General features: G+C 39.3%; 1 protein-coding gene across 1 annotated transcript in view; it reads right to left on the reverse strand.

Moving 5' to 3' along the window:
* PPP4R4 (protein phosphatase 4 regulatory subunit 4) overlaps positions 1 to 26,030 on the reverse strand; it is a 103,364-nt gene that overhangs the window by 56,910 nt on the left and 20,424 nt on the right. The window contains exon 3 of the mRNA XM_047079866.1: positions 10,152 to 10,254. Coding sequence (XP_046935822.1) covers positions 10,152 to 10,254 — 103 coding nt within the window. The remainder of the gene's footprint in view (positions 1 to 10,151; positions 10,255 to 26,030) is intronic.

Here is a 26,030-nt window from a genome sequence, read left to right on the forward strand (position 1 = left end):
CTCATAAGATGACTTGTTCTTACTTCCTCTATTTTCTAAATGAATCTGTGTGGAATTGTTATTTCATTTATATTTACCCTAATTTTTACCATTTCTGGTAAATACTCTTCATGTAAACCCAATGTCCATCTCTTATCACATCATTTCTGCCTCAAATATCTCCCTTAGCATTTCTTGTAAAATAAGTCTGGTACAAAGAATCCTTTCAATTTCTCTTTGCCTAAATAGTATTTTGCTTTCATCCTTGAAAGGTATTTTCACGGGGTACAGATTTCTTATTGACATTTTTTTTCTTGCTTTTAGTGCTTCTAACACTCCATTGTCCCCTAATCTGCACTATTTCTGGCCAGAAGTCTGCTTTACTCTCACCTTTGTTCCTCTGTTTGTAACGTTTCTTTCATCTCTGGCTGCTCCCGAGATTGTTACGTTTTACTTTCAGCAGTTTGATCGCAATGCGCCTGGTGGTGGTGATGGTGGTGGTAGAGTGTGTGTTTATCCAGCTTCAGGTTCTCTGGGCTTTTGGATCTTTGGTTTGTTGTTTATTAACTTCAGAAAAGTCTTGACTATTATTTCTTCAAATAGTTCTTCTTTTCTCATTCTGAGACTCCCAATTGCACATATATTAGACCACCTGACATTGTCTCAAAGCCATGTGATGCTCTCTCCTGTTTTGTTTTGTTTTTTCTACTTGGTTCTATCTTTGTGTTTCAGTTTGGATAATTTCTACCTTCAAGTTCACTGATTCTTTCCCCATCTGTGTCCAAACTGCTGATGAGCCCATCAAAGGAATGCTTCATCTCTGATGTTATCTTTTTTTAAAAAATAAAGATTTTAAAGTAATCTCTACACCCAACATGGGGCTCGAACTCACAACCTCGAGATCAGGAGTCACGTGCTCCCCCGACTAAGCCAGCCAGGTGCTCCATCATCCTTTTTATTTCTAGCATTTCCAGTTGATCATTTTATAGCTTCCATCTCTGCTGAAATTCTCTGTGTGTCCATGCAGATAGCCTGAGGAAATGGGCAGTGTTGCGTTCCCGTTCCCTTCCCCAAGCAGCAGCCATTCATCACCGCACTGGCATCAGCAAGGGAGAGTCTCTCCAATCTCCCGTCCTGACCCCTAAGGCAAGGAGGCTTGTGGAAAAGAGACTGCAAGTGGGTGCAAAGTTCCCTTGTGTCTGGAGCTCCAAGTTATTCTAACCTGATATGCTGCCCACGCTCAACCTTTCAAAACCTGTCACAATTTCAGCTGATTTTTTTTTTTCTAACAACCTTATGTGGTGGTCACTTCTTCTATAGTCAGTCAAAAGTCAGTGTCCCTGTGTCCCATCTTTTCTCAGAGGAGCTGCTGCTCTTCTGAATGTGGTTTTCTTGGTTGCCTCGTGACCACTTTCGACAGGCTCAAAAGAACTGGTGACTGAATGGACTCTGTGACTAAGCTATTGTTGTTGGACAGGAGTGATGCTTTCTTGCACACTTCCACACCCTAAGTACAAGTGGAACTGATGGCTTTTGTGTTTGAGCCCTGAGTAGTCCTTCCTCTCTTATAAGCTTACCTAAATATTTAAATGAATGCTTGCTGTACTTTAGAGTTTCTAGATGTTCTGATTTGAGAAATTTCTAGGATATTTAGTTCATCACTGCCAAAAGGTTACTTAATCCATAAAGCTTTACATCAAAGATGACACACCTTTATTACAGTATAGTATGGAAATACCTGCCTTGTTTTATAATTTTGCAAGGACTGTAAACAAAAATGTCTATAAATGATCCTTCATATCACTCAAATGCCTTACATCAGAAACAATATCCAAGTAGTAACAGAGGTTGCACTATCACAGAAATAAAGGATCATCTAATTAAGAATTTCAAAAGTTCTGGCTGATTTTTATGGTAGGGTAAAAATAACAAATGAATGACTAAGAAGCACACAGGAGAACACTGGTCTCCAACAGAATTCACTGAAAGGAAATATCTTCAGGTATTCGGAACATTAGCTAATATAACATTTTATGCATGCCCAGAAAAACTATGTACTCAGTAAATGTTTCCACTGAATTTAATTATTGTAAAATAATTAATGACGTTAATGTTTTGTCTGTAAGCATAAGTAGATAAAAAGACATAACATAAGGGGCGCCTGGGTGGCGCAGTCTGTTAAGCGTCCGACTTCAGCCAGGTCACGATCTCGCGGTCCGTGAGTTCGAGCCCCGCGTCGGGCTCTGGGCTGACAGCTCAGAGCCTGGATGGAGCCTGTTTCCGATTCTGTGTCTCCCTCTCTCTCTGCCCCTCCCCCGTTCATGCTCTGTCTCTCTCTGTCCCAAAAATAAATAAACGTTGAAAAAAAAAATTAAAAAAAAAAAAAAAGACATAACATAAATATTATTTTCAAAATGCATATGGGTCAATGTACTTTTATTTTTGAACTACAAACCACAGAAGAAAAAGTAATTTGTATCATGTTCATGTTCCCTAATTCCTTTAGTTAATATTGCCTCTTTTTTTTCTTTTTTTTTTTTTTTTTTAATTTTTTTTTTCAACGTTTATTTATTTTTGGGACAGAGAGAGACAGAGCATGAACGGGGGAGGGGCAGAGAGAGAGGGAGACACAGAATCGGAAACAGGCTCCAGGCTCTGAGCCATCAGCCCAGAGCCTGACGCGGGGCTCGAACTCCTGGACCGCGAGATCGTGACCTGGCTGAAGTCGGACGCTTAACCGACTGCGCCACCCAGGCGCCCCTTTTTTCTTTCTTTTTTTTAGTGAATTAGAAAAAATATTATATAATTTTATGCTTCCTAGCCCATAAAACCTCCTAGGTAGGTCAATTCTAACCCTTATGGGTTGTTTTTCATCAGCTTCCATTACAGGAATTATTTCATTTTCTTTCTTCACATTAGAGTGTCCCTAAATCCTTAGCCTGTCAATAGAGTACTAACAGTGGGCTTTTTAGGACCTGTACGGTATCTGGAACACCATGTTCTGATTATTTATAAACGTGTTGCTTGCACAAAATCCTTTTGCTTTTCTCAGGAGGGAACTTTTAACTTATCTCAGAAAACATGACCTACAGTGAGGAAGACCCGTACTTTTACTTTCAAGCTGCAAATGAAAGAAAAAAGTAACTTGTATCATCTGTTTATCCTCTTTAATACCGTTAGTTAAGACTCTTCTTCTTGGTGAACTGTACAAGTAAGTTCTGTAATTTCATGCTTCCTAGAGACCTCCCAACAAAATATTCATAGTCATACGTTGACTCTTTTAAGCCTGCATTTTCTCAACTGTGAAATGAGAATAAATATATCATGTAGAGTTGTTATAAGACGTTTAAAAGGATGTGTCTAAAGTATTAAGCACAGTGCCTGGCCCACAGAAAGTGTTCCTTCTAATTATCATTGGCTATCCACACATCTGTACCTCCTGAAATAAGACTTGAAAAGGAAATAAAGCTAAGCTTTTTTTTTTTTTTAATGTTCATTTATTTTTGAAAGAGACAGGGACAGAATGTGAGTGGGTTGGGGGCAGAGAGAGAGTGAGACACAGAATCCGAAGCAGGCTCCAGGCTCTGAGCTGTCAGCACAGAGTCCGATGTGGAGCTCAAACTCGCGAGCTGTGAGATCATGACCTGAGCCGAAGTCGGACGCTCAACTGACTGAGCCACCCAGGGACCCCAGGAAAGCTAAGCTTTTTATTCATATACATCTATATTTACACAGAAAAGGTTTATTTAAATTTTTTAAAATGAAATCTTTTTTTTTTTTTTTTTTTTTTTTTACATCTACCTATATTCAGGGGCACCTGGGTGGCTCGGTTGGTTAAGCTTCCAACTTCAGCTCTGGTCATGATTTCACAGTTCCTGAGTTTGAGCCCCACGTCGGGCTCTGTGCTGACAGCTCGGAGCCTGGAGCCTGCTTCAGATTCTGTGTCCCCTCTCTGTCTGCCCCTACCCCACTCGTGCTCTGTCTCTCTACTTCAAAAATAAATAAACATTAAAACAACATTTAAATCTACCTATATTCAGTAGACATAAAATAATCACATTGGCAGAAACTTGTATTTTTTCTATTATTTCCATTAATGAAAATAATGTCATGTAAAATAACAGTAAAACTAATAAATCTTTCGAGAATCAGACTGGTAGACCACATCTGCTAATCTTAAATGACTAAATTTCATACTGATTAATTACGTCTTTTTTTATCCTTTCATTACTATGCATCTCTCTCCCACTCCCCCAAAAAAGCTCTCTCCAGGACCACAAAGCAGCATCATACCATTCCACTGACAGTCTGTTTTTACTTCTCATCCAAGAATGCCATCAGTGGATCAGGCCAATATATCATTGGTCTTTCAGGCAGGCACTTACAGTCTCCGAATATGAAGTTCAATCAATGCTCATTTTTAAATCACTGTTGGGTGCCTATTAGTTTGCCAAGCACTGTTGCAGGTTCTGGGGGTACCATGATAAATCAGACTGTCAAAGTTTCCACCCTTAAAGGAAGAAAGAGAAAAGAAAGGCAGGTGATGAGTTCAGAAAGCTAGATGGGATCGGGGTGCCTGGGTGGCTCAGTCAGTTAAGCGTCCGACTTCAGCTCTGGTCATGATCTCACGGTCCGTGAGTTCGAGCCCCGCGTCGGGCTCTGTGCCGACAGCTCAGAGCCTGGAGCCTGTTTCAGATTCTGTGTCTCCCTCTCTCTCTGACCCTCCCCCGTTCATGCTCTGTCTCTCTCTGTCTCAAAAATAAATAAACGTTAAAAAAATAAAAAAGAAAAGGAAGAAAGAAAAGAAAGCTAGACGGGATCATTTTATGGAATGGTAAGGAGTTTTATTCTAACCTGAAGTGAGAAGTTACTTTTATTAGTTTCTTGTGGCTGCTGTAATAAATTACAACAAACGGGTGGCTTAAAACAACAGAAATGTATTCTCTCACAGTTCTGAAGGCCAAAGTTCCTAAATCAGTGTTATTTAACCAAAATCAAAATGTTGGCAAGGCCACGCTCCTTCTGGAGGCACTAGGGTAGAATCCATTCCTTGCCTCTTCCAGCTTCCGGTAGTTGCGGGTATTCCTTGGCTTGTGGCCACATCACTCCAGTCTCCGCCTCCTTCACATGGCCTTCTGCGTGTCTGGGTCAAATCCACCTCTGCTTTCCTCTTATAAGGATACATGTGATGACATTTAGGACCTACCCAGATAATCCAGGATAATGTCCCTATCTCAAGATGCTTAACTACATCTGCAAAAACTCTTTTTCCAAATAAGAGAACATTTTTAGGTCCCAGGGATTAGGACCTGATCTCTTTGGGAGGCTATATTCTGCCTACCACACCACTTAAGCAATTTTCATGCAAGAAGATATGATTGATGCTTTGAAAAGATCTCTCTGAAGAAAAAAAAATAACTATGTGAGATGATGGATGTATTAATTAACTTGATTGTGGTAATCATTTCTCAATGTACACATATATTAAATCATTACGTTGGTACACTGTATATATAATTGTTTGTCAAAAAAAAAATTGTAGATTGTTCCCAGAATAAATAAATAAATAAATAACCTCTATGGCTGAGTGGGCAGGGCGGGGGGGGGGGGGGCACAAAGTAGAAACAATAGGTCCAGCAAGGAGGCTGATGTGTAACCAGATGAGAGCGGACTGAGGCTTGAAAAGTAAAATTATATATTATATATCTGCTGCAATCATGATAAGCTAATGAGAAGGTTGTGTAATAGTTAAGAGGGGGGACTCAGCAGCCAGACTTCCTGTTCAAACCCAATTATGCCACGTGCTAGCTCTGTGACCTTCGGCAAGTTAGTCAAGTAAGGTGTCTCCTCTTCTATCAAGTGATCCTTATAGAATTGCTAGGAGTCATCAAAAAACTAAAAATGCACGAAGTGTTGACAGAGTACAGTGCCTGACACGCAGTAAGACCTCAGCAAACGTTAGCTATACTTATTTTTATTCGTTCCTGATATTGCACGTTTTCTAATATATAATTTTATGCAGTAGACTTTTGGGTCCCCAAATGAGTGGAAAAACAAAAGAATTCAATAACTCAACAGGCAGGGGCATTTTTTACAATTCATTATAAAAAGAGTCACTAGTAATTATTATTATATGGGGTAATTACATCACTACCACTTTAATTTTATAAAGGACCAGAGCATTTTAGAAATGTATCCTAACAATCAAATTCTTTCACTTCTAGCTAACCAGAAGTTTAAGTCAAATATTGAAATCTGACATTTAAATAGATCCCAATTTATTGTGGAAAAGACTTAATCAATAAAGACCGCAGACAAAAATTACTGGTTTTCAAAAGATGATACCCTAGGAATTAAGTCGTATAACGTGAATATATTGTAACAACTGTATTTAAAATTGTCTCCAATCTAGGAAATTTAAGTTGGAGGTCAAAATACTCTTTCTTTCTGGATTCTTACTTAAATTTAACCTTGAGGGGTGCCTGGGTGGCTCAGTCGGTTAAGCATCTGACTCTTGGTTTTTCAGCTCAGGTCATGATCCCCCCAGCTTTGTGGGTTCGAGCCCCACTGACAGTGCAGAGCCTGGTTAGGATTCTCTCTCCTCCTCTTTCTGCCCCTCCCCCACTCACACTGTCTCAGTCTCTCTCAAAATAAACATACATCCCTACATAAATAAATACATACATACATACATACATAAATTTAACCTTGAGATAAATAACCTCATAGCATTATCATTTGTTGTACGCTTTGGATAAAATTTACAAAGTGAACTGTAAAAATACTACAGATCAGCTCAATTCAAATCTGATTCTATTTCTACCATTTTTAACCTACCTTCATCCCTAAGACAGTGAAAAGAGCAATTATTTTAAAAACTATTTTGCAGTTAATATATTATTGTAAGGATGAAATGCAAATGCAATACAACAAAAAGAAATAAAAATATCACTGGTAAAATGTTGTATTAAATAAGACCAGAGAAATCTTCATTATCACTGTATCTGATGCTCTTTATGGTAAAGATAAGGTAAAGGGGGAGCTCTAAAAGTTTATACTATTGTTGCAAACGTGCTAACAATCTCAGGAATGATTAGTTTCTTACACAGAATATTTATTGTACTTATCTTTAAATTCTCTAAAAGTAAGTCATTCATAGATTAATATTAGTAAGTATGTAAATGACTCTTCCCTGTGGATTTAATGAACGACCAACCGAGATACGCAAACCCAGCAGAACCATACAGATGCTCAAGCCAGAAATCCGGAAGGTATCTCTCACTTCCCACACCCAACTCATTAGGAAGTTCTGTTCTGTTCATTCTACCTAAATCATTGTGTCTCAAACACAGCCACTACTCTCCTCTGTCCCAGCTAGCTGGCCTAATCCAAGCCACCTTCACCTATCATGAGGACCAGCGCTATACTGTCCTCATTCTCCCGCTCCAAGCCACTCTCCGCATGATTATCAAAATGATCACTGTGAAATGTAAATGGGACAAGCCACCGCTCTGCTCAATGGCCTTCCACTGTCCCAAGGAAGAACATCTCTTACGCGCTCGGTCGCTGACCATCTCTCTAACCTCTTTTCAAGTCACACCCCACCATCACCCACTGCATTCCAACCACACGTGCCTCTTCCAGCCCCAACCAGTTCCTTCATCTTAGGGCCATCTGCTGCCTCTTCCGCCTGGACCACTCATTCCTGCCTCTTCAAATGGCTGCTTCCTCCGATCCCTTTGGTTTTCAGCTCCTCAAAGAGGCTTTCTCTGACCTCCCAAGGCACAGTAGGTAATCCTGTCCCTTTACCCTGTTTTTCATAGTCACTTACTTGTTTAATGTCTGTTTCCCCCACTCTGGACTGTAACTTCCTTGAGGGCGAGTTCTCTGTTTTGCTCACCTCCATTTTCTCAGGCCTTAGAACAGTGCCTGGCACATGGGAGGGACTCGGGAGATACTCGGGAATGAATGAGTGCCATTATTACTGATTATTAGTAGTAGTAATATTATTATTATTATTATTGCTCTCATAAAGCCCAATATGCTTAATTCTTCACTAGTTTTACCTAAAGTCAGGATCACACTATTAAATAGTCTCCTATGATTGTTCTTTAATTGTTCTCCAGAGTCTTTAGGCCCTTCTGACATAGAATCTAATCTGGGACTGTCCACCACCCTTTTGGTATCTTTTTTAGGACAAAACAGGATAAATGAGAGTCCTAAATAGACGGCCACTTGTTGACTAAAGAAATGAGTGAACGGGAGCCTGCGTGGCTCAGTCGGTTAAGCGTCCGGCTCTTGATTCCGGCTTGGGTCACGATCTCGCAGTCATGAGACTGAGCCCCACGTTGGGTGCAGAGCCTGCTTGGGATTCTCTCTCTCTCTCTCTCACTCTCTCTCTCTCTCTCTCTCTCTCATTCTCTCTGCCCCTCCCCTCCTCCCTCAAAAGAAATAAACATTTTTTTTAATAAAATCAGCACTAAATAAAGGCTTTCTTATTTCTTAGTACACATTCATTAGTATACATTTTCTTTATATCCATTTATTCAGTTAACCTTCTATATTATGGATTAACTTTAATTACCTTAAAAGCTTATTATAATCTTACCTTCTATAACTCAGTTATATAGTTTTAGCAGATTTGATTCTTTGTATAAATACACTGTATATATGAGTGTGCAGTATTTTTTGTGCAGTCCCACGAAATTAAGATTTTTCAGGAGTTACTACTTGACTTTACTGTGAACTCATTAACAATAGTATTTTTTCAAAATAATTTAGAGACCTCTAAAGGTCACTATTCTCTACCCTTCATCTTTTATTCTTGCTTTATGAAACCGTGAATGCTCAGTATGCTGTCCGTGAGCCAGATTTAGCATGCTCAACACAGAGTGCATTGGATGCTCAATATTTTTAGCTTTAAATCTAATTGACTTACCTACAATAATCTCTTAGTCAAGGCCCCCTAACCACCTGATCCCTTCTACCATAGTTTAGTTGCCACTTCCAGGTGTCATGCTAAGAAGCTTAGGTAGTTACTGTCACTGAAATTGAATGTGAAATTAAACTGGGATGGTGCAGACTTGATTCCACTGAAATTACAGCATGATTCTGGGGAAAATTGCTATGGAAAAGTCTGATTCATTTTTGAATCACATGCAAAACCAAAATAAGCATTTTCTCAATTCACCACTGTACCCAGAAAAAAAATTCATTTCTGCTGCACAGAAATGTGGGCATCTTGTAAAAATAACATGCTATATCCCTGACCTAAATCACAGCAACTAGAACCACGTTATATATGCCTAAGAATAAAATTCAAGAATACACTAATAACTGTAGTATTTTAAATACATATAAATTAATTACAAAATTACAAACAAGTTATAACCAAACAGAAAGACAAAGAAAGTATACAAAAGTCACTATTAGCAACCATGGTCCCCATTGGTATATAACCTCCCTGACCCCATGAATAGATAAGCTCCCTGAGGACATACAGGCTGTTGTCTGTTTTGCTCATTCCGGTTCTTACAGATAAGAACAACACTTTGCACACAGCTACAGATAAATAACAAATACTATGTATCAAATATTTAATATTATATATTAATAATCAATAGACATTAGAGAAAAGAATGTTCTGATCAAAGATTTTTGTTTAAAGCAGGAAAACTTAACTCTGAAGGAATATAGGAAGCAGTAAGTATAAAACTAAAAATGTGATGGCCACAATTCAATCTTTATTTGGTGATTCTGTAGAAGTCACCAGAAGGTAATTATTAGGAATAATAGTTAAATTACATTTTCAGTGTTGTAGAAATACTATTAATATAAATTTAAGTCAACAGAATACCAAATAAGACAGCTATGATTTCATAAGACTAATTAAGGTATTTTTGAGCTACTGAAAACCTAACTTTATTAAATAAAATGTCTCTGCTGAGAAAATAACTAAGAAACATTTACAACTTAAGGTCTGTATTCCCCCGTTTTCATCAGTTAATTTCCCTAAATATTGTCATCATAATTCAAAATGTGTATATTAATGCGTCCTCCACTCCGCGATTAGGCACAAAAGATCGGCCATCCAAAGCTCTGAAATTTCCTGACAACGACAACTGTGCTACTGGAAAAACGGTAAATTCGAATCTTATTTTGTACCAACTTACTCTAACTTTCGGCAAGACTCTCCGAAGGGTCTCAGCAGGATTCTGTCGCACCAAAAATGGAAGATTTGCAATCACACTTGTTCCTTGGATATCTTGACCAGCACTTACAAAGAAAACACAGATTTAAAATTTGTAATTACAAGCCAAATGCCTGGGTTACAACCATAAAAGGCAGGGATTAATCTGCTTTTCATGATAAACACTGAGATATTTGACAAAGTTTTAAACTTGAAACACAGCATTTAGTTATAAAAGTAAAACCAGACCGAAATTTCATTAAGCAAATCTTATAACAAACGCATGAAGATATTAATCACGCTTATGCTACAACGCGATTCTCTCTCTACATACATGTCTTAAATCTAAAAGTCTTGAGGCAATTTTTAAATACTTACTTTAAAATTCTACCTCATTTTTCCCTGTGATCTGCCAGTTTACTCTACTTTCTAAAAAAAAATACAGAGATGTAAATTTTCACCATGGTTAAGTATTAACCATAACAAGAGCAGGGATAGCAACAAAATAGACTACTGCAGATTCACACAACTTTTTTCTGGCACAGTGAAGTCACTGTTGCACTAGGCTGACACTAAGAGTTGCCAGAAACTTCTGAAAGATATATTCAGTTTCCTTAAAAGTCAGTGAGATGTATTCATACAGTACCTTTTAGATATAACATTCATTAGGTCACTAAGCCTTTACCAAAATAATCTCAGTGACACTCTACGGGCCTAACTAGCTTGTTAAGGGTGTTCAGATTCTTCTGAAAAACAATTTCCGTGCAGAAATGTCTTTGTTTTTAAAGCATTAGCTAAGCAACATGTGCATGTACCTGAAATATGCATTAAAAAGATACTAGTAAATGTGGCATCACTTCATATGGAAATGCCCCTTTTTTTTACCCGATACCAACTGACGTGTTAATTAATTGCTGATGCCATGATATTCATGTTAATTGAAATGATTTTTACTTATCTCTTCAAACAGAACTTTTTTGATTCTCTGTAAGACCTCAACATGGTTTCTAGGGGCGCCTGGGTGGCGCAGTCGGTTAAGCGTCCGACTTCAGCCAGGTCATGATCTCACGGTCCGTGGGTTCGAGCCCCGCATCGGGCTCTGGGCTGATGGCCCAGAACCTGGAGCCTGTTTCCGATTCTGTGTCTCCCTCTCTCTCTGCCCCTCCCCCGTTCATGCTCTGTCTCGCTCTGTCCCAAAAATAAATAAAAAACGTTGAAAAAAAAAAAATTAAAAAAAAAAAAAAAAGACCTCAACATGGTTTCTTAAAGGGACTTCTTACAGTATTATATTTATGGGCTGCCAAGTTTAATAAGTTCTGTTAAGAAGAAGCATATTCTGATTCTACCCAGAGCTGCCCCATTGTGAAGAATAGCTTTCCCCCTGTAGCAATATGGGAGTGAAATATAGTCAGCACAATCCTTTCACTATCCTTGACGCTCTCAAAGTGAATACTTTAAAAGACAAAAAACCAAAAAGGAAATGAGTAGCGAGTGAAATGGGGGACCTAGGCCAAGATGAGAAGATCAAAAAAGGGAAATTAAAGTTGCGTATGCTACAGATGCCCCTTGAACAACATGAGGGCTAGGAGTGCCCTCCCCCAACACAGTCAAAAATCGGCATATAACTTTGACTCCCCCAAAACATAACTACTATTGACTGGAAGCCTTACCAATAACATAAATAGTTGATAAACATATATTTTCTATATATTTTATATACTATAATCTTATAATAAAGTAAGCTAGAGAAAATAAAATATTCTTCATAAACTCATAAGGAAGAGATAAATACATTCACAATACTGTAAGGTATGTACTGAAAAAATTTTGCATATAAGCGGGCCTGTGCAGTTCAAACTCGTGTTGTTCAAGGATCAACTGTACTTCTAGTGGGTCAAGTGGTGGCCTTCCATAAGACATGTCTGCAGCCTAACCCTGGAACCTGTGAATGTTATCTTAATTTGAAAAAGGATCTTGAGACCAAGAGACCATCCTGGATGATCCAACTAGGCCATAACCCCAATAACAATTGTCCTTAAAAGACACACTCAGAGGGGCGCCTGGGTGGCGCAGTCGGTTAAGCGTCCGACTTCAGCCAGGTCACGATCTCGCGGTCCGGGAGTTCGAGCCCCACGTCAGGCTCTGGGCTGATGGCTCAGAGCCTGGAGCCTGTTTCCGATTCTGTGTCTCCCTCTCTCTCTGCCCCTCCCCCGTTCATGCTCTGTCTCTCTCTGTCCCAAAAATAAATAAACGTTGAAAAGACACACTCAGAGAAGACAGAACAGGAGAAAGAAATCTGATCACAGAACAGAGACGGGAACAATGCCACCACAAGTCAGGGGATACCAACAACCCCCAGAAGCTGGAAGAGGCAAACAACAGATTCTCCTTAAAGCCCCACTGACACCCACATTTCAACTTGGTGATACTGATTTCAGACTTCTGGCCTCCAAACCCATGAGAGACTAAATCTCTGTTGGTTTTTTTTTTGTTTGTTTAATTTTTTTTAACTTTTTTTTCAGATGCAAAAACTTTTTTAAGTTTATTTATTTTGAGAGAGAGAGAGAGAGAGAGAGAGATAGCGCATGAGTGAGGGAAGGGCAGAAAGAGAGGGAAGAGAGAATCCCAGGCATACTCCATGGTCAGCACATAGCCCAATGCAGGGCCTGATCTCACAGGCAGTGAGATCATGACCTGAGCCGACATCAAAGTTGGACACTTACTATCAACAATAGCCAAATTATGGAAAGAGCTCAAATGTCCATTAGCTGATGAATGGATAAAGAAGATGTGGGTGAGGGGCGCCTGGGTGGCTCAGTCGGTTAAGCGTCCGACTTCAGCCAGGTCACGATCTCGCGGTCCGTGAGTTCGAGCCCCGCGTCAGGCTCTGGGCTGATGGCTCAGAGCCTGGAGCCTGTTTCCGATTCTGTGTCTCCCTCTCTCTCTGCCCCTCCCCCGTTCATGCTCTGTCTCTCTCTGTCCCAAAAATAAATAAAAAACGTTGAAAAAAAAACTAAAAAAAAAAAAAAAGATGTGGGTTATATATATAAAGGAATACTACTTGGCAATGAGAAAGAATAAAATCCTGCCATTTGCAACAACGTGGATGGAACTGAAGGATATTATGCTAAGTGAAATAAGTCAGAGAAAGACAGATATCATATGTTTTCATTCATATGTGGAATTCAAGAAACTTAACAGAAGACCATGGGGGAAGGGAAGGGGAAAAAATAGTTTCAAACAGAGAGGGAGGCAAACCATAAGAGACTCTTAAATACGGAGAATAAACTGAGGGTTGGTGGGGGGGGGGGGGTGACATGAAGAGGGTAAAATGGGTGATGAGCATTGAGGAGGGCACTTGTTGGGATGAGCACTAGATTGTTCTATGTGAGCGATGAATCATGGGACTCTACTCCCAAAGACAAGAGCACACTGTATACACTGTATGTTAGCTAACTTGACAATAAATTACACTTAAAAAAAAAAGAGTTGGACACTTCGCTGACTGAGCCACCCAGGTGCCCCTCAGATTCAAAAATTCTTAACAAAATATTAGCAAACAAAATACAGTAACATGCAAAAGGAGAAATTATAAACCATGATCAAATGGGTTTTACTCCAGGGATGCGAGGCTGGTTCATTATCCAAAATCAGTGTAATCTATTATATTAATGGGTTAAAGAAGAACAATACGCATGATCATATCAATCAATGCAGAAAAAACATTTGACCAAATTCAACACATGAACACTGAAATTATAAATACGTTACATTTGGAAAATGAAAAACAGAAGTATGAGTTTAACACAATTTATATCAAAAATCTAAACAAGATTTTTGGGAGACGTAGACAAGATATTTCTAAAATTTATATGGAAAGGCAAAGTAACTTGAATTCTTGAAAAGACAAAAATTATACAAATGGAGAACCAGATTAGTGGTTTCCAGGGTTTGTTAAAGATGGGTATAGGGTAGGAGAGAAATGAACATAACTATACAGTGATAGAAATCTTACCTATCTTGATCATATCAATATCAATATCCCGGTTGTGATATTGTACTATAATTTTTCAAGATGTTCCTATGGGGGAAACCAGGTAAAGGGTATGTGGGGATCACTGTATTATTTCTTACTACAGTATATAAACCTGCAATTATCTCAAAATAAAAAGTTCTATTTTAAAAAATCAATCGATACGACAGAATTCTTTAAATACATGAGCATCTCAAAAGATGTAGAAATCTGACAAATCTAGCATTCATTACTGATTTAAAACTATCATCTGGGGCGCCTGGGTGGCGCAGTCGGTTAAGCGTCCGACTTCAGCCAGGTCGCGATCTGGCGGTCCGTGAGTTCGAGCCCCACGTCAGGCTCTGGGCTGATGGCTCGGAGCCTGGAGCCTGTTTCCGATTCTGTGTCTCCCTCTCTCTCTGCCCCTCCCCCGTTCATGCTCTGTCTCTCTCTGTCGCAAAAATAAATAAACGTTGAAAAAAAAATTAAAAAAAAAATAAATAAAACCATCAGCAAACCAAAAAATCCTATGAAAGGAAGAATGCCCTTCAGATAAAGGGCATCTATGAAAAACTTACAGCTTACATCACACTTAATGGAAGAAGAATGAATGCTTTCTCCCTGATCAGGAACAAGAGAAAGATGTTCACATTACCACGTTTATTCAACATTGTGTTGGAGGTTTGTGTTGAGCCAGGGCAATAAGCAGTAAAAAGAAATTAAAGGCTTATGGATTGCAAAGAAAAAAGTCAAATTGGCTTTGTTCACAGACAACATGATCGTCTACAGCAAAAATAAAATTTATATGGAGATGCAAAGGATCTGAAATAATCAAAGCAAATTTGAATACAAACAAGGTTGTAGCAGAGCTAATACTATCTTATTTCACAACTTATTATAAAGCAACAATAAACAAGATACTATGTCAACTGGCATAAAGATAGTCATGTAGATCGATGAAAAAGAATAGAGTGTCCAGGAAATAGACCCAAATTGAAATAAGTGATTGATTTTTGACAAAGGTGACAAGATGATTCAATGAGGAAACTGATCATCTTTTCAACAAATGATGTTGTAACAAATGGATAACCATATGTACAGCATAATGAAACTCTCCCCAACCTGAAGCAATATATAAAAAATTAACTCAACGTGGATTACAGGCTTGAATGTGAGAGCCAACACTGGGGCGCCTGGGTGGCTCAGTGGGTTGAGCGTCCGACTGCGGCTCAAGTCACGATCTCACGGTCTGTGAGTTCCAGCCCCGCGTCAGGCTCTGTGCTGATAGCTTGGAGCCTGGAGCCTGCTTCGGATTCTTTATCTCCCTCTCTCTCTGCCCCTCCCCCACTCGTGCTCTGTCTCTGTCTCTCTCTCTCTCTCTCTCTCTCTCTCTCTCTCTCTCTCTGTCAAAAATAAACAAACATTTAAAAAAAAAGAGCCAATACTATAAAACTTCTAAAGGAAAACTTAGCAGAAAATCTTAGTGACCTTGGGTTTGACAAATACTTCCTAAATAGGACACAAAAGACATAAATTATAAAAGAAAAAAATAAAAAGAACTTCGTCAAAATTAACAACATTTGCTTTTCAAAGGCACTGTCACAAAAACAAAAAGGCAAGCCACAGACTGGCATAAAATATCTGCAAGATGTATCTCCAACCACAACTTCTACCTAGAATATACAAAGCACTCAAACTAAATAATAGTAAGAACATCCAAAACAAAACAAAAAGAACATCCAATAAAAAACAGACAAAAGGTCTCAAAACTTCACCAAAGAAACTATACAAATGGCAAACAATCACATCAAAAAGATGCTCAACACAACTAATCACTAGGTAAATTCAAATTACAACCACAAAAGATACCACCGCACATCCACCAGAATGACTACATTTATAAAGACTGAACATACCAAACGTCGGCAAGAGTAAGAACTCTCATCTACTACCAATGGAAATGGGAAACGGTACAACTACTTTGGGAAAGTTTGACAATCTCTTAAAAGCTTACACGTACGCCTACCAAACAACCTAGATTTTCCACTCTTAGGTATTTACACTCAAGAGAAACAAACGCATGTATTCACAGAAACACCAGAACACGAATACTTCTCATGGCTTTATTTGTAATAGACAAAAACTGAATGAAACAACCCAAATGCTCACGAAAAGGGCAGGCAGATAACCAAATTCTAACATATCTATACAGCAGAATACTATTAGCAACAAAAAGGAATAAACTATTGATACACACAACATGGATGAATTTCAAAACAATTATGCTGGATGAACGATACCGTGTTAAAAACAACACATACTACTGTATGATTCCGTTCATATAAAATTACAGGGATTGCACATTAAACTATAGGGACAGAAAGCAGATCAGCCATTGTTAGGACAATGGGGGAAAAATGAAGTTGGGATTACCAAGGGGCATGAGAAAAGTTTCAAGGGTGACGGACAGTTTTATTATCTTGATCACGGTGAAGATTTCATGGGCACATACCTATGACAAAACTCATCAGATTGCATTTTAAATATGTGCAGCTCTTTGCATGCTAATAATACTTCATTAAATCTGTACAAAATAAAGGATATAAATACAAAAAGACTGATAGAAGGCCACCTAGGAAGACGGCAGCAGTAGACACATAGTTTTTAAAATTTTCCTGAATTCACCATAAAAACAGAGCAACTAGGAGAGTAAAATAAAAAAAACTCATGCACAACAACATAAGCAAGTGATAAGATTTCCCACATAAACCCAAGACACATGCACATATGGACAGCAGCTAAAACTATGAAAGATTTTGAATAGCCAGTACCTAATGAGCTCAATGTGTCCATAAGAATGCCTGAAAGAGCTCACCCAGTCTTATCCTTATGAGTTCTCAAAACATCTAGAACAAAGGCCCACACTGAAGAAAAATTCTAGGAAATAGAATCTGAACTCAACAAAATAGAAACAGATCACAAAGAGAAGACAAGTTCCAAATAAACGTAGAGACATGGAGCCCAGAAACCTCAGAAAGTAAGGCATCCTATTTTGAACACAAGCTAGAAATATATGAGGGAGCTCTAGAATCCTGAAATTAGAAAAACTACCCCAAGGGGTGCCTGGGTAGTTCAGCGGCTTAAGCATCCAACTCTTGATTTCAGCTCAGGTCATGATCTCGAGGTCTGTGAGTTTGAACCCCGCATCAGTCTCTCTGCTGTCAGCGCAGAGCCCGCTTGCGATCCTGTCTCCCTCTCTCTCTGCCCCTCTCCCCCCAACTCTGAAAAATAAACAAACATTAAAAAAAAGACAGTGAAAGACAGACATGCCCACAAACAGCTAACTATAAACTACTATTTCTCCGCAAGCAAAAAAGGAAAAAAGAAAGAAAGAAAACGTGTAAGGTATGGGGAAAAAAAAACATGTCATTCATAATTATGAAAACTCAAAGTCAGGTGACAGAACTCAGGAAAGAAATGAAAGAAAATATTTCAAAAAACACTAAACTAGAAAGAACACAAGGGTGCATGAATACATTAGATAATGCCCTCAGAAAAATACAAGGTAGAAAGAAGAAAAATTTTTAAGTACAAGAAGATGAAAAAGATTTGAGAGAAAGCGATATGAAAGATAGGCAAAGAAGACCCAACTCCTACTTTTAATAGGAGTCCCCAAAGAAAAAATCCAAAGTAAGGGATGTGTTTCAAAAAGAAAAAATTATAAAACTTCTTTTAAACAAAAAAAAATTCAAAAGAGCACACCATTTACCTGAGAAAATCAATCTAGCATAACCAACACTGAGATGTGCCGGACTTTAAAGCAAAAGAAAATCGTTTGGCAACATCACCAAGTTACTCAGAAATAAAATCAGATTGCCATTACATTTTGAGAGCAGTGAGGTATTAGAAAACCAAATTAACAGCCTACAGGTAACACTGCTTACCGTAAATAGGACGTGAGAAAACATACAAAGAAAGTGACCCCCCATTGTCAGCACCACCATCTCTAACACACATAAAATCTAAATTTAATTTCTACAGATAACTTATGCCTGCCCCTTCTCCCGCTCAAGGAGAAAAATGTGTAAGAAACCCTACTTTACACAAAGTAACTATTAGCTGAACCATACGAGGTTGCCAACATTAGATATTACTGACTTCCAACACTGGCGATTTCATGTCTCCAATTTATACAGTGAGCTCAGCAGGAATTTACTAAGTCAAACACCTCGAGGAAGTGTGTACGGGTTGGTAACCACAATATGCCAGAGCAGTGGTTCCCAAACTTTACCGTGTACCAGAATCCCCCTGGGGCACCTGTTAAAACTAAGCCCTACCATTCAGGGATGAGGATTCAGTAGATCCTGGTGAGGCCTGAGAACCTGATTTCTCACAAGTTCCCAGGTGATGCAGATGCTGCTGCTCTGGAGACAAAACCAGGAGAGCTACCATGACAGAGAAAGAATTAAAAATTCAAAAAAACAATAATGATAAAAAGAGGACACTGCAAAATCCTTCACATTTTTTAGACTCGCTGAGTGAAATAAACCAAGGGCACAGCCGCGGTCTGCCCAAAGGAGGCAGAAGGCCCGCCTGATGTGGAGTAATTTGTTCACCGCCGCTGTCAGTCCTGGCACCAGGGCTCCTCTTCACAGTAAGAGTGTTCCAAGTGACGTGGCGGCCAACAGTTAGCCGCCGTGGAGTAACATGTAGTCTACTCAAATGCGCATTAGAGACAAGCACACGGAGAAGTGTGGGACGGGGATGTGGATCAGACACAGGAGACGCAGCCAAGAGTAGACTTGGCCAGATACTAAAGTGAGATACTGAGCTTGCATGCCTGGAAATGTCTTGGGTGCTGTGCACCTGCCACTGTCCCCTGCTGACTTTGGTCACCAGATGAATAAACCACATATGCGTGGATCTGTGCGAGCCTCACTGATTGGAACGAGCCCAAAGACAATCAGATTTAAGTCACCAGCATAAAATTTGGCTTATTGATATAGGATACGTAATTTTAAAATAAATGTTTCATCGATGTTATAATTTTTTTTTTTTTTTTTACAAAGTAAGATTTCTAGACTTCAAAACCTACAACTTGCAACTGAAAGGCACAAGGAACCATCATCCTGGCTACAAAATGAGCTGTTCCTCCTTGCCCCAGTTGTGCTATTCTTTGGCACATGTTCCCTTTCTAGAATACTCACTCCGAAACAAAGAGGACACAAGCCCACTCAGCAAACCATTCCCCTAAAACTAAAAAGAACTGGGTTAATCATCTAATATATACACTAGTGGCTAAAAAGGAAAGAGGAAGGAAAAAAAAAGACTAGTTAAATAAATGAATTTAGGACAGCTATCTTCTAAATTCTAAATTAATGTTACTAATTATCGTAGTCCCACTGGGAGATGCGCCTATTATAAAGAGCCATTTATAGTCCCATCTTCAACCAATGAAAAACAAGCCAATCCACTCAAGCATTTTTTGGTGTAATAGTTTCAGTCTTCCTGGTCACCAAGCTCCTGCCATTGTCATGGGTAACCTTAGCATTCAGGGGAATAGCAAACAGCCAGTTCTTGACCCCCTCTAATCCAATGAGGTTCCGCCCAAATTTTACATTCTCCAATTCTTAGCACAATATCTAGCACGCAGGAAAATCTCCATCAATATTTGTTGATTTAAACTGAATTCGTCTCCACTTCACATCAGCAGCCATGGTCACAGGCTGGATCTTACACCCTTACCTAGAAAAGCTCATCTCTAAGAGAGTCTCAAACCCTGGGATCTCACTTGCTGCCCATAAACTCTTACTTTTCTACATCTCTATCGCTAAATCCATTTTTCACCCTCATCCCACTTCTAACTTGTCGATTCCTTCTGATTCTCCAGTTTCTAATATTTCTCCTAGTGTCTCTTTCTTTCTCCCCAGCGTGAACCTACCTGGCTGTTACTCCAACTACGTACACTCTCACCAATCACCTCCTTCTTCAATTCTCCTCCTCCCTGGCAGCAACAACAACAAACATAGTATCTAATACTCTGCCTGCCCCGCATTATGGTCAATGAGCTCCTCACCCGCAGTCGTATTATTTAACTCTCCCAATCTCATGAGGTCGATTAGGTACTTTTATTAGCTCCATTTTATAGATGAGGTCAGTAGGATTTAGAAAGATTACCGCACAGAGTTACCCAGACTGTACAACTCCAAAACCCACGCACGACACTGCCTCTCCCTTCCAACCTGTGCCTCCAGCCAATACCAAACTCATCCATCCGTGTTCTCCGTCCCATTCCTGCCCCTAAGCTGTGGAGAATTACTAGAGAAACTGTATAACTAGGTTGTGTAATGCTAATGCTTTTTAAAACATATGATTTCAAAAAAAGCTGATCCTCGATGATGCTGGAGGGAAACAGAGTGATCATTTGTGGGAAATCAAAAAAAGGACCATGGCAATGCAAGCTGGTGCAGCCACTCTGGAAAACAGTATGGAGATTCCTCAAAAAACTAAAAATAGAACTACCCTACAACCCAGCAATTGCACTACTAGGCATTTATCCACGGGATACAGGTGTGCTGTTTCGAAGGGACACAGGCACCCCCATGTTTACAGCAGCACTATCAACAATAGCCAAAGTATGGAAAGAGCCCAAATGTCCACCGATGGATGAATGGATAAAGAAAATGTGGTGTGTATACATACACACACACACACACACACACACACACACACTGGAGTATTACTTGGCAATCAAAAAGAATGAAATCTTGCCATTTGCAACTACGTGGATGGAACTGAAGGGTAAGATAAGTATAATATAAAAGATAAGAGAAAGATAAGTATAATATAAAAACAGGGAGGGGGACACAACAGAAGAGACTCATAAATATGGAAAACAAATTGAGGGTTATGGGAGGGGTTGTGGGAAGGGGGATGGGCTAAATGGGTAAAGGGCACTAAGGAATCTACTCCTGAAATCACTGTCACACTATATGCTAATTTGGATGTAAATTTTAAAAAATAAAAAATAAAATTAAAAAAAAAAGAGCAGACATGAGGCAGCACTTCTGTTTATCTTAGCTAGCCTAGAGGATGAGACAGATATGAGGAGTAACCTCAGGGTTGATAAGGCAACTTTTCTTTCATTTACCATCTCCACTCTGGGCTGCTTTGCCTGCCGCACAGTGGTCCATACTCCAATTCACCAATTTACCTAACCTGGCCCTATTCTCCTGTGAAAGCAGCTTTTCTGCTTTAGTACTAAATTGGGGGTACCTCCATCTTGAATATCTAATCTTGTTTATTTCATATACCTATGTATTGGGCACCTTTGTGCCATTTATATTTTAGGCCTTTGCCTCTCCCTATTTTAAGGGCTCTGCAACCCCTCTATTTTGGAGTACCATTGCACCTCCCTAATCCTGGCACCTTTGCACGTCCCTATTCATGGGGTGCCTTTGCACCCCCCTATTATTGGGGTGCCTATCTGGTTTACCTAAACTCAGGTGTGAGCATTTTATGACTTTATATTTCTTTATGCCTTATCAACCCACTGGTGTAAGCCCAGGGGTTTCCTAAGCTTATCTCCCACAGATTTTATGTTATATAGGAGAAAATAAAGTTTGAAAAAAATGTATTTCTTCACCATTATAGAAAAAAAAAAAAAAAGTCCAGAAATTCTTAATATATTGTATTGCCCAAACCACTTTCATGAACATTATCTTGGGTCTCCAAAAATAAGACTATCTGTGCTAGTTTAAGAAACACATGCCCTGGGGAACCTGGGTGGCTCAGTCAGTTAGGTGTCTGACTTCAACTCAGGTCATGATATCACGGTTCGTGGGTTTGAGCCCTGCGTCGGGCTCTGCGCTAACAGCTCAGAGCCTGGAGCCTGCTTCGGATTCTGTGTCTCCCTCTCTCTCTGTCCCTCCGCTGCTTACACTCTGTCTCTGGCTCTCAAAAATGAATAAACGTTTAAAAAAAGAAAAAGAAAGAAAGAAAAATAAACCCATACCCTTCCACAAAGAATAGAGCCACATGTTTAGAAGAGATCTGGAGACTGACAATACCACGTTGCCTCAACCTTCTAAGGGCTCAAAATCTAATGAGGAAGACAGATGCACACACCAAGCATTCTGACAATATAGCAAAAACTCCTATCTCTTTTCCTAGCTAGCCAACCCTCACTGTGTATTTGATCCTAAACCACTGGAGAAAGGGAGAGGGGAAGGAAGGGAAGCTATCCAAAAACTGATGACATAACACGATCAGTCACTACTAGAGGAAATTAATCGGAGAACTCTAGCTTCGCTGCTGTTGAACTTCGTGTAGGATCTTAAATGGTTTGTATATACACAGTCTGTGATCCTAATCCTAGCAGCTCTCATTTCAAACTCAAAAATATAACACAGAAGCTGTCGATAATGTGTTTGAATTTGTAACAAGGAAGCAGATGCCTTACGGGCCTTGTTTTGAGTTTGCAATGAAAAGTAAACTTCACGTAGTTGACATTTAATTATTTCTTTACCCAAAGTAAATCATTTAACGATTTGTTTCAAGGAATACAGCAAAATAAATTAAATGATGAGCTCAGGGAATTAAACTTCCAAGAAAGACAAAACCTTCTTTTAAGACAAAGATGACTCAGGAATCTAAAGCCCACAATATCCGTAATCTTCCAAATGTGGCATATTTTCATATGTTAGCACCATAAAATTGAATCCTTAATAATGTTATACCTTCAAAGTATCAATCTAAAAGGTTTATATAGTTAGGGAACCATTCAACCTTGCTTAGTCATTATGCTTAGAATCATAGAAACATATTGTATTTTTTAATAGCACCAGACAAAGAGTAAAAGTAAAATTAATTTTTAAGGATCTACTATGTGCCAGGCAAGACACTTCACATAATCACAATAATCTTCACGATGTAGGAGCAATATATTTCTATCCTTACTTTACAAATGAGGAAAACTGAGGCGGGGGGGGGGGGGAGAGTGGCCGCGGATGGGAAGCAACCTACCCAAAGTCAACCAACTACTGAAGATTAGAGCCAGGTCAGATTCCAACCTATGACTTCTAAGCCCAAACCTAACCTATGGCTGCTAGACCCAGGATAATGTCACATCATAAGAAGGGGCTAACCCGTCAGCCTAAAAATGTCTCCAAGTTGATAATGCTGCAAGAGAAAAAGTCATGTGATTTACCGAGCAATACTCATGTTACAATAAATTCTTTAACTGACAATTTCCACTCTCTTTTACTATCACAATGTCACATCAACAGAGCCTGCAGAAGGTGCGTGTTCAGTGCGAAGAAGAGACAAACTCCTCTCTTGATTGAACCAAGTCCTACCAGTTCTACAGAGAGTACTTCCTTTTGAGTGGCTCTCCAGCTTCATGTATCAACAGAGTTCCCTTCCCCTTGGTCTACCAACAGAGGGACAAACAGCCGTCTGACTCGCCAGGTATACATCTTGGGATTACATTCGCTTCCCCTTCTCCCTCACACCCCACATCCGATCTCACGCAGTTTACAAGATGAGCATTATCCTTACTTGTCCTGGTGGGGAAAGAACTTATTAAGGGGCAATTATTAACTAGATCGAAACTATATATGACATTAACTTTGATATGTTTTTATTTTATTATACATAAATATTATTAAAATTTAGGTTCAGTTTTATATATATATATATATATATACATATATATATATACACACACACACACGCACACACATATGTGTATATATTAATACATACACACACAAAAACGTGTAGACATGCCAGGTCACAAATTTAAAATGTATTTCTTACTATGGGTCATGTTAAAAAAAAAAAAAAAACAGTAGAAAATCATTGCTCCACAGAGGATAGATTACAAAGGTCTGCCCTAAATAAATAAGCTATAGCAGATGCGTTGAAAGGTATGCAAAATAGGAGTTCAGGAATAACTATACAAACTTGAAAGACTTCTGGGAACAATGTAATCTCACTAATTATTTTTTAGTCAGTCTTTCTACTTCTCCATTAACAGAGTAGTAAAAATCTTTTTAAAAATAGTTTTAAGGAATATATAAACATAACAGGACAGAGCAGGGGAGAAGGGATAGCGGAGAAACAGCTGGTTTACATAGCTGCCAACCCAGTAAGCGAGAAACCCGAGAGGGAAAACAGAATAGTAAAACGAGACAAAAGCAGGCCAAATCCCTGGCACCTACAGGAAGAAAAGATGATAAGCAGCCATCACAGGAAGGGGAAGAGACCTGATTCCTTAACCTATAGAACACAGGAGGACTGATATGCTCAATAATTCAGGAAGTACTTATAATCAGGACCTGCTGGTTCCGGATTCTCCAACATCACCTAATGACACTTTCTGCCTCGCCACAGACAGCGAACGCTAAGTGCTTATTATACACTGGACAGTGAACAAAGCCCTGACAGGCATATGGTGGGTACAGGAGACACGGCCCTTGCCTTATTAGAGCTTCGCAGTCAGAGAAGACAAGTAGTAAACAACAATCAATTCAATCATCTCAACTGTGTCAAGATCTATGAAGGAACAGTACAGAGTACTATTGAGAACATCACTTAACTTGGAGGCCAAGGGGGAGCTTCCCTGAAGAGCTGAGACCCAAAAAATGGGCAGAAATAGGTGAAAAGGGAGAGTAGAGAGAACAGTACATTCAAAGGTTCCCTGCTAGATGGGATTCATTCAATCGTTTATTTATAAAGATGTACTGAACACTTACGATTTGCCAGTCACCGTGCTCTGGAAGTAGAAAGAAAACAATAAAAACCAAGCACTCTGATTCTGTGTAGCTAAATTAGAGTGGAAAAAGAAGAAATGGCTTCTTGCAGAAATAAGATCAACAGGACTTGAGACAAAACCAATTGCTGAGGAAGAGTACAAAATCATTCCCAGGTCTCCCTCCAGTATGATTTAAAAGGATGGTCAGGCTCCAGTAACAGGAGAAGGCACATTCAGATAAAAGGTGATGAATTCAGTTTGGGGCATGCTGAGTTTGCAAAGCCAGCAGGCCATTCTGGAAGAGACATCCTAGTGGACACACTGAGCAAAGAGACCCGGCCTATAGTTCACATGAAAAGCCCAAGGCTACAGCCACAGATTTGGAAATTACGTCATGGAGAGGATCACGGAAATCTAGGGGTGGATAATATGACCTGGAAAGAGAGTCCCCAACAATATACAGGGGTTCCTGTTGGTTCATTTGACTGATATTACAGCAAATGAGGCCCCAAATTGGAGGAAATGTAACACAAACAAGTCAGTTATAAAATTTAAAAGCTCCTCAGTCCACCCAAAATCAATATGCAAAAGCTGCCTGAAATGCTGCCTTTTCTCTAATGCTAATGATAGGACTGAGGGGAGTATACTGGAGTGAAGAGGGCCTAAAGAAAGCAGTGATCACCCCCAGGACATAATTTCCAAATCTGTGGAAACATAATTCACCTCCTCACACTGTGACAATCAAGAAAGCAACATCTATAAAGACTGTGGAAGACGTTCAAGTCAACCAGGTATCACTGTCAGGGTCAGGACAGTATCTCTATAAAGCAAGAATCTAATTTAAATAAAACAACAATTCTAGCAGTTTTTCGGTGGAATCTTTTGGGTTTTCCATATAGAGTATCATCTCATCTGCGAAGAGTGAAAGTTTGACCTCCTCCTGGCCGATTTGGATGCCTTTTATTTCTTTGTGCTGTCTGACTGCAGAGGCTAAGACTTCCAATACTATGTTGAATTAACAGTGGCAAGAGTGGACATCCCTGTCTTGTTCCTGACCTTAGGGGGAAAGCTGTCAGTTTTTCCCCATTGAAGAT

The sequence above is a fragment of the Lynx rufus genome, unplaced genomic scaffold (genome assembly GCF_022079265.1).
Source record: "Lynx rufus isolate CCGP_SWC_20201006 ecotype Redwood Valley unplaced genomic scaffold, mLynRuf1.p SCAF_17, whole genome shotgun sequence".
Taxonomy (NCBI): Eukaryota; Metazoa; Chordata; class Mammalia; order Carnivora; family Felidae; genus Lynx; species Lynx rufus.